This window comes from Aspergillus brunneoviolaceus (assembly GCF_003184695.1).
Source record: "Aspergillus brunneoviolaceus CBS 621.78 unplaced genomic scaffold BO95scaffold_34, whole genome shotgun sequence".
NCBI lineage: Eukaryota > Fungi > Ascomycota > Eurotiomycetes > Eurotiales > Aspergillaceae > Aspergillus > Aspergillus brunneoviolaceus.
In genome coordinates this window covers 396,126-411,666 of record NW_020290764.1, presented here as the reverse complement: position 1 = coordinate 411,666, position 15,541 = coordinate 396,126, and the positions used below count along the sequence as shown (strand labels likewise).

Here is a 15,541-nt window from a genome sequence, read left to right as displayed (position 1 = left end):
GGATGTGCACCGGAGCAATCAGCTGAGGAGGAGGGGTTTTTAGGGGGGAAGAAAAAGTGGTAAGCCGTGAATGAAAAGGTAAATTACTTTATCGTGACAGATAGACACTAAGGTGTATCTTTTTCTCCCCTCCAGACAAGGGATTTGGAGACGGGCAAGGGAGGACAAGAGGGTGGGGGAGGATAAGACAAGAAGGATAAGCGAGGATCAATCACGAGAAGATAACCAGAGATCAGGAGGGTGAGTATCTCTTGTCTGGTTTTTGATCACAAAGAAAGATCAATCGTCTCAATAAAATAGGGGGAGGGGACAAGAGAGAAGAAAACCAAAAGGGAGGATGAGAGATGGAAGAGGGAGAGGCAGAGGCAACTTTAGATGGGCGGGCTAGAGGGAGAGAGAGAGAGAGATACCTACGTACGTACTAATATAAATTATTATCATATAATATTCTCTGGCTGTTATCATCTTCTGCCTTCCCTTTGGTCAGGGAGCCGCTGCATCGGGCGTGGTCGAGGTACGTAGTACATGCATATAGTACGTACCGTACGGTATGACTCCAGTGGATACCGGATCACTAGTAACACCTAACTCACTCGGTACTAACTTATCACTAGCTCACTCTGTTTAGCTGATTTGCTTGTCTTCTTTCAAGGATAAACTACTCCATTAGGAGAAAAAGAATCGGTTGTTTCTTTCTCTTTGATACGCTACTCTCTCCCTCAACCGACTTTTGGACCACCCTTCTGGCACGCATCTTGAAAGACAATGATGACCCAGTGGCGACTTTGGTCTTGGGAGGGCAATTCATTATCTTGATGATTGTTACAGGTTACAGACTTCGAGTAGCTTTTCGCCCTTTCTCATTTTCCTCCTCTCTCTCGCGCGCGCTCTCTCTCTCTCTCTCTCTCTCTCTCTCTCTCTACCAGGAGAACAGAGTTCATATCATTCATACATAATGGCTCATGATAGCTATCCAGCCCATAGGAATCAAGGCTACTAGATTGTAGGTGGTGAACACATGTTTGGACTCGAATTTCCATACCTCGAATGGCTGGTAGCCTTCTCCGGAAACTCTATCTAGCGGGGGAGGGACGGCCGAATATTCAAGTTGATCCGAACGTGATAAAAGAGATACCACAGATTGGCGAGAGATTTCCACTGGTGCCTCTGGGCGTACCATCGGATGAGGAAAGTTTCTCCTTCAGTGACTTCATGGCTGAGGCATTGTTGGTTTCAGCATCGACAAACACAATTCCATACTCCAGTGACAGACTATGGCGTACGTCGTAGAAGCCAGAAACTATCTCCTTTAACCATATCGCTATCCATTCTTTGCAACTGGGGCTGGCTTCCTGGGTTAAGGAAGAAATAAAAAGTGGAGCATCTTCCCGACGGTGTCCATGAGAAGCGGGTTTCCCGATCGCCCGACCCTTGAACTTGACCTTGAACTTGGCTGGTGCAGTACTCCGTACAGAGAAGACTCTTAATATGCAAGCGTAACGATCGTGATTCGCAGCGAATAACGATGAAGAAGGGCAATGGAAGCGCCGACGCACACACCATGTTGATCCTTTTACTCCGTCTCTTGTGAAGCGACTAATGTAAGTCAGTGTAGATGGTCCGATTCCTTTTTTTTCTCTCCTTCCACATATAGTCGTTCGCTTCTTCCATTCAAAAATGAGGGCGGAGAGGAAGAAGGGGGGTTGGCTCTAGTATGCTGCAGGTTCGGGGGTATGTAAAACCATACCAGTTCTAAGTTGAGTATAATTTTGGAAATGAAAATGCAACTGGCGCACCAGCGGGACGAGCAACTGGACCGTCGGTGTCCAAACATCCCGTGATTGGTAGCGAGCCCCCAACTGTGCAGCTGATAGCGCCCTGGCGGACTTCCGAGTATAACGCTCTCGGGCGAATCAGCCTTTGCCCTCCAGCCACCGTGCATGACGCTTTACTCGACCCAGCGCTAGAGTATCAATCCCTGCTAGGTCACTTGCAAGAGGATCCATGATCACAGGCAGGCAGTCTGACACTAGTTACTCGTAAGAAGACCCGGCATATGGATGGAGATTGGCAATCTGGGAGAGGGCCAAAATAACATCATGGCATTCCCAATGCAGTTAATTGAACGGACGCTTGAGAAGTTGAGGCGCTCTAGTGACTGTCAGTGGAACTAGGATCTTACCTCAGGTACGTAGGTGTAGGTATGTACCAGAAATGACCATACACACTACCTACGTTAGCGGCATCGAGGTTATGATCACTTGGGATTGGCTTCTCGATCATCTGTATGGGTGGGAAGATTGATTTGAACACCTCTCAATAATTGTGTGGAAATCTCTTGCCGGCCGCATATATGGGCCAATTACTGCATCTCGTCTCATGCATTCATGCATCGGTTCTTTAGCTGAAACTCGGAAGGAGGCTTCGCTTATTCCGAGGAGCATAAGGTAACTTAATGGTTGTACGAGATTCTCTCTTAAAATTATGTTTATTTCCCCTCCCTCCTCCATTTCCGCCCTCTGTGTGTGTGTGTGTGTCAGCAGGAGAATCACGAAATCCCACTCTGTTATCTCGCACTGACGGGTTGACATTCTTCGGAGGCTCAAGTGGAACCCTAGGCTCATCATGAGGGTTTCTCATCTCTAAGCATCAAGTGACTGCAGCACGGCTTCGTAAAAATGATCGGGTCACCCGTCATGCCCCCTTTGGTTTCCGAAGTTCACAATCTAATCTAATACATTCCCTGTCAATCATCAACAACCGTAACTTTCCATCCATTGCACGGAGGATCAACAGGTGCGCCGTGCACACAACGGCCTGTTCGACAATCCGATGATGTGCTTGCTTTGCTGTGTGGTTATCTCGATGACCAAACCTTAAAAAAGCCCATCGGCAACTCATTTCATTGCACAATGACTCGGTTGTTATGGATCGCAAGTCGCATTTCCCGCTGTCACACCGCTTTCTTGTTGACGCTATCCCCAAACATCACACCACATTCTTCTTCTTTTTTTTTCTTACTTCTGGCTCCAGTGTTTCCACTTTCTCGGTCTCAGTGTCAATAATAACATCATTTGGTCCATAATTCCTACGCCCGTCCCCCTCCCCCCACCATCCAATGGTTGTGTCATCGTCATTATTGGCATTGTCAGTTGCCCTCATTCCATGGCCCACGTTCTCGGCGACCATCCATATGCTCGATCGCAACGAGGGGTATTCTAGTGTCGAATCTTAGATATTCAATGACGTCCATGGAGGGGGAGGGAGCACTGCTTGGATGGTCCGTGACCGCTCCGTCTTTCTCTCCTAAGGCTTCTCTTCCTGCCTCACTCATCCCACGCGTACGTCGGCCATGGAAGGGGATCGAGGCTGGCTGTACGGTACCCATATCGCAAATGCCGGTCGCCCAGTCTTCACGATGATAATGACGATGAAGTGGGCACGGCACCGCCTATCTGGAATCTCTTTCCCAATTGCACGTCCTCGGGAGACTAACAGGCGCATTGGAGGATTCTCTTTTGATGCCTTGCCTTCAAGCCTCTCCAAGGCGTTTGTTTAGAGCCGGTATCCTTCCGGAGGAGTGCGCTTCGTGATTTGCTCGCCCTTACCATTTGGTCCTATGGATAACTACAGTACACGGGCACGTCTACACCGTTACGAAGGCAGACACAAGGCAACAATCATTCGCCCATCGGTATCCCTGGGAGTCATCGGGATGTTTCGTTATTTGTTTTTGTCTTCGGTCCAACGTCATGACCAAGTTCGTGAGAGTACCTGGTGAAACCAGAATAAAAGTGATGTTCCTTAGTCGAATGGAATCGGTAAGAGAAGATCCGGCCCTGTTCCATGTGTTGTGTAGCCTGCTAGGAGTACCGTGGGAGAAACACAAGTTGTACACAAACACACGCACACACACACAATTGGCAGAAAGGGTGTTTTATTTTTTGTTTTGATGTTATGCGAGGAGGTCCGGCCCAGCCCTCTATGCCTTGTTTGCAACAATCCCTGCTTTAAGCCTGTCTCACTACATTTGCGGAGAGGAGAGGGTTTTCGACCTCTTGGCGATGGACAATGGACGATGGTTTGGCAATGGGAAATTCCCGCCCACTCACATACACACTCTCCCTCTCCCGATAGAGGAATGTTGGAAACATGTCCGAAACAGACATACAAAATACTTGTATAGCGGCTTGGAATGGGAGCCCCGGAGCCCGCCCCGATGTTGGTCCCATCGTGCCAATCACCATTGAATCAGGACAGGGCGCACATGACCATTATGACATCTTCATGTCTGGGTTTGTCAACAGAAAGAACGCTTCATTCCTTTGAACAATAACAAAAGGCGCTAAAATCCCTGGCGACCAGAGTCCTGGGATGACTGGTAGATGGATACCTGCTAAGTACGTATCTACAGGTTCAGGGCTGTACTTAGTTCTTTGAAGGCAGAAAACAGAGAAGAAAAAAAGCCGGACCCGGTTGTGGGAGACCGAAAGGTGGAGAACATTTGGCCCTTTCCAGTTTGGAGGATCTGACGACTCGAATGGCGGGTTCTCCACTTGGTTGTAGTCAACCGCTCAAATCATCCCGCCATCAATGATCAGCATTCGCTCGACGAGGCGCAATTCTGGTGCCAATCAGAGTTGACCGTGCATCCCGTTTGCTAGTAGATTTTTTTTTTCTCTTTGCTCCTTCCCCCCATCAGCAACTGACAAACTGCACGGAGCGACAATGCCAAGGAGAAGTCAATGGTCATAGGTTGCAAAACGAGAGACTTTAACGCAGCACATACGTATAGTACACACTCGCGGACCTTGCGAAGAGAAAGAGGAACTGGAAGAAGGGGAATCACCGAGGCTTGATCTGCATGGACTAGGCAGAATGTGGACTGAACCTGGGCGCAACACTGAACCAAGTTGACTCACAGACTCACTCATAGAGAGGATTAAGGCTCACTCTTGACGCATCCCGCCGCTTTAGGAAAGCAGCCTAGGAGCGCAGGGACGGACGGCATCATAATGGCTTTGACTTCTATACTTCCCGTCGTCATCCTGTCGCTGTGAAGGTTTTGACATACTGTACGGTACTCTTCTGTGCACTGGCTGACTCCGTCCGTTATCAGACCAGAAAGAGAGCTCGATAAGCGGCTATCGCGCTGGCGGGAGAAATACACATCACAAGCGTCGCTGCGACTCTTCCCTGGTTTAAGGAGGGCGGAAATCTTGTTTGAGGGAAACTTCCTGCAAGCTATTCAAGTAGCTTCAGCTGCACAGGGACAAGGGAAACGGAGCGAAGAGAAGCAACCAGAAGGTTGAAAAAGCAAGTTGCTTGGAACAACCGGTGATGGTATGATGCGACTGCAGGCAGATTGGTATCATTCGTTTTTGCCAGCACGCGAAGGTAGCACCCGATAGCCCCCCCCCCCCCCCCAAAGCAATGATCAATAATAGCCTTTTCATACCGTGGCTGAACCTGTACAGCCCAGGAAGGGAGTTTTAGCCTGCAGTGCAGCACCCATTGATCAGGGATCTCATTCGTTGTTCGGTCATCATCCTGCCACTGATATCGCGCACCAATGACCGGTGCCAGAGGGAAAGGTTCGAACTATCGCCATATCACTAGTTTGCATTTGCTGACCATTCTAACCGGTAGACACCTCCGAGGAGCCATCGATCGCATTCCGAATCATTTGCTATTTTGGGGCAGGAATTTCCCGTAATCTGTTACCCCGCATTTCTTGACCGTGCCGGGATATTGTGATCGATATCATACAGACATACAGTAACGCCATGCGGTTCAGCTCAGACCCTGCTGCACCTTTCCCTGTCGCACTGATATTGAAATGCCGACCGATGGCAACATTGAGATCTGGGCGGCTATTGGAAGGGATTGACGGGACCGTATCCGGGGGGAGGGGGGTGGCAGTACCGCTAGGCTGAGCTGAGTGTACAGCCAGTCAACCTATGAATAAAGCACGGGTCGATCGCTATGCAGCTGAGACCCACGAACCCTTTCTCTCTTCTCAGCTCAACCGAAGTCAACTCAGCTCAGCCGATGCGTGTGCCACACCTCTTCATAGAGTACTGTACCGTACCTGCTACATGGAGGAGGGTGGGATCGACTTACATCTGATCAGGGGCAACCATCTCAAGGTATTGACCTGTAAGAAGCCGTTGGGACATGTACAGGGTGCAATCACCCGAGTCATGCCTACAGCCTTCCGCGTGTTCCTCAGACATGTGCGTGCGCAATACGGGGGAGAGGGAGGGGGGAAGGGGGCCGTACGGGAAACACATTCCTTTCACTGCTCCCCGGATTTCACAATTCCCATGGTTGCACCCCCCGGTCGGATGATCATGGGCCACCCAGGCAGTGATTTACAAGCTTCCCTCGTCTGCACCGTCGATCTATCGGTGACACAGACCCATCGGATTACAAATGATGAGGAAGGGATGTGCAAGTTGAGTTTTTTTGATAACCTTCAAGCCTTCATGGAGGGACAAGCGATGCGACAGCATCAAGGAAGAGAGGGCATAGATGCACAATTCGGTGGAGGGAAATGGATTTGTGACGCTGCAAAAGCAAAGTGATAGACCAGATGTTTGTTTGTCACCTTAGCTGCAGCCCCTATTAGTTTCAGCTTCGCCAAGGATTGAACTTGCGAGGGCACTCAAGTGCATATTGCAGCATCATGGTCAGATAGTACAGGAGTAGGAGGAGGAGGAGGAGGAGGAGTTAGGGATTCGTGTTCTGTACGAAGGAAGCTGTGGCACCTTGGACCTTTATTTCAGTACCATTAGCTACATCTTAGAGCATGTGCATAGTTGATAACCGACCATAAAGCCTTATCGCTGTTGTTGACCTTCCATTCCACTTTATGCAACGGGCTAGACTCGGGACCCATGGTTCGGTGCCGATTCGGGCGAGGGAAAGTGAGTACGGAGTACAGTAAGAACGTAGTGCGTGGTGTACTCAAGCCACATTCCTCCTAGGCTAGGAGGTCTGTGGCGCATTAGTTCCGGAAAAGGGGCGGTGCTGGCATGGATCGGAGGCCACTGACGTCGGCTCCCTAGTAGTGCGTCACTCCCGAGTCCCTGATTACCCCCTCTCGCCCGGGAAATTAACCAATGCCATCTCCTCCGTTCAACCCTCCATCATTTCTCCTCAACATGCATTATCGTCAACCATGAATGGAGCAGAAAAGTCTGCAGCGACCGAGATCTATGATCCCAGCGCCATCCCCGATTACGACCACGACTTCATCAATTCCGATGATCTGCGACAGTTCGAGAACGCCCTGACCGACCAGGGGGCCTCACCATTGGTGGCCCTCAACGACTGGCGTCCGATCTACCAACGAGTCAAGAAGGGCCGCAGCAGCCGTCGCAAAGGGCCGCCGCGACGCACCAAGGATGAAACGAGGGAAGGGGTGCTCTACACATTTCTTAAGTGGCCATTCCTGCTGATTGTCTTTGGCTGGATCACCGCCCTGGCCATCGCGTACGCCTTCACGCGCATCTACATCGTTCTGTACGAGCACTGGATCTCGTGGCGGGGCACGCGGCAACGACTCCGGAGGCAGCTCCATGCGCAGACCAACTACCGCGACTGGCTGAAGGCAGCCCAAGCGCTCGACAACTACCTCGGCAATCAGCGGTGGAAGGAGATCGACGAATATGCATACTACGACCATCTCACCATCAGTAACCTAGTGAAGCAGTTGCGCAAGGCGAGGAGAGAGGCGGAGCGCGAGATGCACGACAAGGCGGGTGGCGGAGCCGGGGAAACGCCGGCGGCGGAGGAGCTGTGCACGCTGCTGGAAGCGTGCGTCAAGAACAACTTCGCCGGGGTGGAGAATCCCCGCCTCTATAGCGAGGCGTACTCGGGGACGAAGAACCTGGTACAGACGTACATGGACGAGCTGCATGCGTGTATACAGGTGGTGTCGGAGTCCAAGATGATCAGCACCGAAGAGAAGATCCGCCATTTCAAGCATCTGGACACCAATTTTGGACGGACCGCGCTGTGTCTGTCTGGCGGCGCTACCTTCGCCTATTACCACTTTGGGATTGTGCGCGCGCTTCTGGATAACGAGATCCTGCCGGAGATCATCACGGGAACATCGGGAGGGGCGCTGGTGGCTGCTTTGGTTGCTACCCGGACCGACGAGGAACTGAAACAGCTGCTGGTACCTGCGCTGGCGCACCGGATCAAGGCCTGTCACGAGAGTTTCCCGCGATGGTTCATGCGTTGGTGGAGGACAGGGGCTCGGTTTGACACTCTGGAGTGGGCCCGTCAGTGTAGCTGGTTCTGTAGGGGCTCGATGACTTTCCGGGAGGCCTATGAACGGACGGGCCGTATACTGAACGTTTCGTGCGTTCCATCGGACCCTCACTCGCCAACTATCTTGGCCAATTATCTCACCTCGCCGGACTGTGTTATCTGGAGCGCTGTTCTGGCGTCCGCGGCCGTCCCCGGCATCCTGAACCCGGTGGTACTAATGACCAAGAAACGCGACGGCACACTTGCGCCTTATTCATTTGGACACAAATGGAAAGATGGCAGCTTGCGGACTGACATCCCCATCAAAGCATTGAATCTACATTTCAACGTCAACTTCACCATTGTTTCGCAGGTGAGACTAGGCTTTCCCCACGACTCAAAGACCGAGGCACTAACGCACTGGACTCTACGCAGGTCAATCCCCATATCAACCTCTTCTTCTTCAGCTCTCGAGGGTCAGTCGGCCGACCGGTCACCCACCGCAAAGGCCGAGGCTGGCGTGGGGGGTTCTTAGGTTCCGCGATTGAACAATACATCAAGCTGGACATGAATAAATGGCTGCGCGTCCTGCGACATCTCGAGCTCCTCCCGCGGCCACTGGGCCAGGACTGGAGCGAGATCTGGCTCCAGAAGTTCAGCGGCACCGTCACCATCTGGCCCAAGACCATCCCCTCAGATTTCTGGCACATCCTCTCCGACCCGGACCCCGAGCGTCTAGCGCGCATGCTGCGGGTCGGCCAGCAGAGCGCCTTTCCCAAGATCCAATTCATCAAGAACCGACTGAAGATCGAGATCGCCGTCGTCAAGGGGCTACAGCAGTTCACGCAGGCCGGTGGTCGAGGCGTCTCGCCGGCGCCGTCGCGCTGGCGGCAGAACGGTGGCAGCAGCAGCCCAATGGATCCCTTATCTCGGCGGTTGGACCACACCCTCCCCGAACGACAGACAGAGGAGACGCAGTACCTAGTGGATACGTCGCACTCGGACCTCTCATCCGCGGAGGAATCCTCCTCGCACGCTCCGTCCCGGCTGCGGCTGCGGGTCCCGGAGCCCCGACGGGGTAGTTCGGGGAGCAACATCTTCGAAGAGATGCGACGCCAATCGGCCGTGTTCTTCGACGATGTGGATATGTATGGTGAGGAGGATGCACTCCGAGGAAGATAGATTTTGCTGCACGCGTTGCTTGTGCTTCCTTCCCCCGCTAACTTACAGATGTTGATTTTTGGTGCCCCTCGTCTTATTTAGCCTTGCTTATCATGTGGTGGAGATTTTGGTTATCAAGCCCATTTCCCTTTTGCTCTGTCCCTCTCCCTGTCCCTGTCCCTATCCATCCCCCCCTGGTCCTTGGATTCGTGTTCACCATATAATTATATGGCGCATTTCATTTAGCTCAAAGACCCTAGAAATCCTGTATAATACATTTCACCCCCGAAATACATCGCCCTTGTAAAAACATACCCCAAACCAAAAATTACCTCGATACTCAAAACGGACCCAAGTACCCAGTACCTACCTACCGCCACGTACCGATGCCCTGTCTGCCCCTTCCAAGGGCGATCGTCTCCTCCAAATCCAGCTGAAGCTGTCCTGTCATACATATCCAATAATCAATTTCCATCCAATAGCCAAAATACATACCCATATTTCTCAGTGCATAATGCATCAAGCCGCATGCATACAGTCAATCAATCAATCCCCGTTCAAGTTTCCTGGGTAGTAAGTATGAGTTGTGCATGAGGTATGAGGCACTCGTAGATCAGATCGATCCCCAACCCCCCGCCTAACTACAAATATGAGTACCGGTACGTCAATGATTTGCCCGCATCGAATCCGTAGCCAAAGTATACGTATACACGTCCGACAACTCATGGGCTGTAACCCAATTGCAGACAACCGTGCCCACCCGAAGATCCTCCCTCGTCCGTGCCTTGGGGGAAACGGGGGGGGGGGGGCAATATTGCGGGGTAAATTTACGTATAATAGCTACAGTAGATATAAAGATTCGTGATATTTGAAGTTTGCCATCATATCCCTGCCCACCATGCAGAATAACGCCTTGTTTGGATAAAGTAAAAGTAAATTTACGGTTACTGGGCAAGGAAAGGATCAATGACGTCTGACGAGGCCGATCGAAACTCCATCCGGAGGGGGTTTGGGGGAGAGGGAGGGGGAAGTTATACCGAGCCCTCCCCCCTCCCTCTCGGGGGTGGCGATATCCTCATCCTAGCCTGGATTAGATGGATTTCTGAACTTTCCCCATTATCGGGTTCTGGCTTGTGAGGGCGGTTGGCTACGGAGGATGTGTGTCAAGTTATTTGATATCTTCTGATTTACGTTGTTGAATGCGGATTGGGTTGGCAATATAGTTTTTTTTTTTTTTTGGGTGGGCTGGAAGTTGCCCAAGTGTAGTTAGTCATTTGCATAACTTGGAGATGGATGGGGTATACTATGTACATGTGCTGTAGCAGATGGCCTCGCTATGCGGCTTGAACTTTGCAGCCTGCTTCATATTGACTCGATCCAGTCAAGCGGTCTCCTCTCGAGACATTGATATGACATCTATCTTCTACGGAGAATCATGGCCTCAACAACGTGATGGCGTAGTGTAACTCTGGGCAACTCGACCGAGATTCACGACAGGCGACGTTATCCGATTGAGATAATCAGAACCTTATCCTCGACTACCCTGTTTGACAGTTGTCGGGTGGGGAGATAGAAAATCATCTATAAGATCGCCCAGAGGTGCAGGCCAAGCAGAGCGTAGGGTCCTCCCTTCCATCATATCAGAAAGCCTTACGTGCTCTAAGTTGTGGTTTATATTAGATATGACTTCATGGATTTCCGCAGACAAGATGCATGGAGCCCCTCTTTCCGACCCGTCATCCTAAATGACCAACCATTGGGCAGTGACTTGCTGCGCAGATCGGATATCGCCGCCAAGAGCGTAAATGCTCTGCAATGCCACCGCGGCTTCCCGCGAAAAGTCCTCCACAAATGGCGCAGGTTCATCGACTCCCGCGCTAGCATCGGTCATGACAACATCGCTGCCGTCTATCAACCCCGTGCTCTGTCGCGAAGCAGGTTTAGACTGCGCTTGGATCTGCGTGCCTATATCGAGCACGCGCTGGTACCCTTCGGCTGCCAGATGCGCGAGCCCCAGCGTGTGCCAGACGCGGGCAAAATTGAATTCCATCTCCTGGCGTTCGGATAAGAATGTTCCCGGACGTTCGCGGACCCGTCGGTACTCCTGCATAAACGATAGTCCCTGCATGATGAGGTAGTGCCGGTTCTCGGATTGCCGTTTCAAGGACTGGTGGATGTAGCAGAGGGCAATTGACAGCAGGACCACGGGATTCTGGTCATCCAGCGCGTAGGCGCGGAAGAAATAGTTCAGAGCCGGATAGAAACTGTTACCCGAGTACAAGATATGCCCGTACAATACTATCAAAGCAATATCCATTTCCTCGGCGTTGATGGCCTCGCCCGTGACCTCGTCGCGGGTCGACAAGGACGCGCGCTCCTGGTAGATCGACTCTCGCGGCCTGTTCGGTCGGGCTCCCGCGATGTTCTCGGGTAGGGTGAAGTCCATCGCCTTGATTTGACGCAGCATGAACTTCATATTTGGAGAGGAATGGAAGAGGGACCGCTGGGGGTCGCCGATGAGACGGCTTAGCATGGCAAACAGGCGATAGGTGTCTGTCACGAACTGATATTCTTTGATGAACCAACGCGCCTCGTTTGTGAGGGTTTCTTCATCCTGCATGCGAAGAGCGCAGGCTAAAGGCTTGGTTAGTGTTGAGTCGAGAATGGGTCACGGACATACTCACTAAACCAACAGACATGGATCATGCGGGTACAGGGCTTCGAATGGTACCAAACGCTCGCATCTGCAGCGGCTGCAAGCGTATCATAAGCTTCATCAGACTCACCTTGTGCCGCCACATAGAGGGCATACTGAAGAAACAGATCAAGCCACTCCTCAAAGCTGATTCCATGGTAATCAGTGGGGATAGTACCCTGCAGTGGCTCTTCCGTGATGTTTCCTAGGGACAGGTCAATTTGACAGCACGGAAATTAGGTGGGGCGGGTTCGTACCTAGCGATTCATGAAGACGACCTGCCATCTCTTCCATTTCCTCGATGAGGGTGCGGCCCTTGCCCTTCTTCCTCTGTGCCTCTCGCGAATACCCCAAGAAGGTCATGTGGCGTTGAAGCGGATAGAAGATTCGATTGGAGCGAAACTCGCGCAAGAGCGCATCGGCAATGTCTAGCCAATCTTCCATGGCTTCGCCATTCCCACCTTTCACTGCTTCATGCAAGTGGAGCAGCTTGCCGTAGAGGAAGTGCACGTTACTTCTTCTCTGCCCTTCATCGGGCTCGGCCTGCTTTCGGCTCACAACTGGTGCGGCCGGAGTGGTGAGAACGGCGGCCGGTGGCATTTCAGGAGAGGGAGACTCTGGCACGACTGGGGCAGCACCCGACTCCGCTAGGCGAAACTCCATCGCTAGCTGCTCCAGTCTTGTGTCTTTCCGTCGTCTATTGCTCCGAGTTTCCTGTCTCCCGAGAAGAACTGCTTCGTTGACAAATTTTAAAGCCTGTTCGTTCATTCCAATCTCTTCATACAGTCGTGCAAGCTGGACTCTTGAGTCGATGTGTTGTGCATCATATTCTGCCACTGTGAGATAGCAGTTTTCTGCATCTTCAAGTTTGCCCAGTAGCCGGTAGCAATCACCGACCGCCATGAAGAAGCTGGCATCTGCATACTCATTTGTCTGTTGCAGCGGTGTGTAGAATCTCAGCGCTTCTTGGAGCAACCCAACTTCCTTGAGAGCATCGGCAACCTCGCGGAACAAATCACCATAGTCGTATAGTCGAGCGTCCTCCGAGGTGTCTTCTGGGTCCAGCCATTCGAAGTGTTGTAACGCCTCATCTTTGTGGTCATATCCCATTTTGAGTCGGAAAAGACCGAGCTTTATCCGGAGTTCCAGCGGTAACCCCAATCCATACGAATCGCGATGCCATCGTCGCGGGATATATCCATCCGTCTTAATTCGTCGAGGAGAATCATCCGCATCCCATTCACGGTCGTCATCGTGGAAATCTTTCCACATCGTATCATGATTCCGGCCCAGCAGCCATCTGGAGAGGGTCTTGGTGGCCTTCAGTCCATCGAATGGACGGCCTACAATGCTGTGTAATTCAGCATAAATGTTCACGTCCGACCAGGAGAAATCGGGCACATCCTGTGGCTCGTAAGTCAGGATATAGTCAACACTTCTCGACCATATTTCCACCGCCTTATGGACCTCCTGGGTGTCAATCAACGTCTCTGCGAGGTGTCGTAGTGCTCTCGCGTCGTTTGGCCGCTCTCGCAAAATACGTTCGTATTCGGTCGTAGCTTTTCCGTTGTGGTTGAGCTCCCTGTAGATGGCAGCTCGCTGAAATCTGATATTGTAATTCTGTGGCTGGATATCGAGCACTCGACTATAGCAATAGACAACATCATTGAGGGCGCTTGTGCGATCCTCCCCGCTGCGCTCCAGGATCATTCTGGCTACTTTGATCCATACACCCGGATCCTTCGGTCGCGTGTGTGCACCGTTGAACAACGCCGTCAGAGCTTTGTCGGGCTCCCCTTGAGCCAAGAAGATTTCGGAGAGAAGCGAATGCGCGGCAAACATTTCCGGGTTGATCTGAATGGCTTGCTTCACCTTGACAATGGCGCGGTCATAGTCACCATCAATGAAGGCCGAGGTGGCCTCGGAGTGCAGAATCTTGAATTCCGGGCTCGGTTCCAATGGCTTGCGAGGGCCTCGTTTGACTCCTTTCATGCCTCGGGCACCATAGCGGCCACTGAAGGGGCCTCCTTTGCGGCGACGACGGTGCGAGAGCGAATCGTTGTCATCTCCTTCTTCTGGTGGGGCTTCATATTCTTCCTCATCACTGCTGTCTGTCAGTATCGGCTTCAGAGAGGGATCCAGTATTGCTTACGTCTCTTCCTCTGAGGATAAGGAGTAAAGAGAGTCCTCAGAGGCATCCACTTCGGGATCATTTCCTACGTCCTCGTTGTCGATTTGATCGTCTACTGGTTGTGTGGCACCGGCGGTAAACAAGCCTCTGTATAGACGAGGATCCAGTAAGTGGTCGATAGAGGACTCAGCCTGGGCTGGGGGCTGGTCGCCTTGCCATGGGTAGTGCATTGTCTGGCTGACAGCCGGATAGGCGTACTCTTCGGGAGAATTCCCGTGCTCCGGGTAGGTAGAGTCGGGATAATCCATGGTATTGGACGACTGATTTACTGCTTGATAAGGTTTGTGCAGAGTGCTCTCAATGTGTGGCTTTGAGCCTTGCGGGGACAACAAGTCATGCAGGATTGACGGTCTGGATCCTCGGAAGTGGTTCTGCGGCCGGACAGGGATCGTCAGCTGGCTGCACCCCCGCGACACGATAATAATAGTCTAGACTAGAAGCGGTCGCAGTGGCGTGGTCTCAAGGATCATGCAGCGGAGTTCAGACTATGGAACCAAGGGTGAACCATTATTGGGTGGGTGACATGGAGATGCGGCGCGCTTGGGGAGGGGGAACAAAAAAGCCGGTCAAAGAAGACAAGCACTTTGAAAATTGGAAGGGATTTGGGGAGGAGAGAGGGGGTATATGGATTGTGGATGGTCAGATAGCGTTGCAAAGGGTGTGCCTAATCCATGTTTAGAAAGATTCGAGGAATTGCAAGGGTGCCAGGATCAAAGAAAAAGGAATGATTTTTTTTTGTTTATCATGTTTCCGATAATCATAAGGATAGTGATAAGGTAAGAACAAGAACGATAACAATGAAGGGAAGAAAGGCAACCGACCCTACAGGCAATAATAAGAATAACAACTTAACAGGAGGACATGGCACTAAGCGGCCAGACCAGTCGGTTTAGTTTCAGGAAGACAGGAGGCACGGATACTGGCGGGAGGTTTCAGGTTTCAGGGCAGTTAGCTTGTTCGCAGGGACTCGGATACGATATAGGTTGATATAGTAGCAAGAATAGTACTATGCTTCTGGATCAAAAGTGATGCTGGTTGGTTAAGTAGAGAGAGTAAAGCCGAGAAGGGGGAGGGAAGTGAGGATGGATGGATGGATGGTCAACTCAGTCCAGTGACTTTTTTTTTTTTTTGCCCGCTTGCTTGTATTTACTGTCAGTACTGTACTTTCAGACCCTCCTTCCATAGAGCTGCTGCTGCTGCTGCCCTCTTCTACATATTTACCCTCTGCTTCCTAC

At 51.6% G+C, this 15,541-nt stretch overlaps 4 protein-coding genes across 4 annotated transcripts; 2 read left to right on the top strand and 2 right to left on the bottom strand.

Annotated features, from left to right (window-relative positions):
* Window positions 1-1,156: 1,156 nt before the first annotated feature.
* Window positions 1,157-1,718, bottom strand: BO95DRAFT_134167 (uncharacterized protein). The gene has a single exon (XM_025580539.1). The coding sequence runs from the start codon at window positions 1,561-1,563 to the stop codon at window positions 1,273-1,275; it is 291 nt and encodes a 96-aa protein (XP_025442307.1). The 5' UTR covers window positions 1,564-1,718; the 3' UTR covers window positions 1,157-1,272.
* Window positions 1,719-5,488: 3,770 nt separating this feature from the next.
* BO95DRAFT_134030 (uncharacterized protein) lies at window positions 5,489-6,690 on the top strand. Its single transcript, XM_025580538.1, has 2 exons — window positions 5,489-5,594; window positions 5,650-6,690. The coding sequence occupies exon 2, from the start codon at window positions 5,961-5,963 to the stop codon at window positions 6,585-6,587; it is 627 nt and encodes a 208-aa protein (XP_025442306.1). The 5' UTR covers window positions 5,489-5,594; window positions 5,650-5,960; the 3' UTR covers window positions 6,588-6,690.
* Window positions 6,691-7,122: 432 nt separating this feature from the next.
* BO95DRAFT_442903 (patatin-like phospholipase domain-containing protein) lies at window positions 7,123-9,744 on the top strand. Its single transcript, XM_025586552.1, has 2 exons — window positions 7,123-8,632; window positions 8,695-9,744. Exons 1-2 carry the CDS (start codon window positions 7,184-7,186, stop codon window positions 9,439-9,441), a joined length of 2,196 nt encoding a protein of 731 aa, XP_025442305.1. The 5' UTR covers window positions 7,123-7,183; the 3' UTR covers window positions 9,442-9,744.
* Window positions 9,745-10,871: 1,127 nt separating this feature from the next.
* Window positions 10,872-14,838, bottom strand: BO95DRAFT_514525 (tetratricopeptide repeat protein). The gene is made up of 4 exons (XM_025591682.1): window positions 14,268-14,838; window positions 12,373-14,219; window positions 12,105-12,320; window positions 10,872-12,054 (listed from the first exon to the last, which is right to left on the bottom strand). The coding sequence occupies exons 1-4, from the start codon at window positions 14,552-14,554 to the stop codon at window positions 11,162-11,164; spliced, it is 3,243 nt and encodes a 1,080-aa protein (XP_025442304.1). The 5' UTR covers window positions 14,555-14,838; the 3' UTR covers window positions 10,872-11,161.
* Window positions 14,839-15,541: the final 703 nt, after the last annotated feature.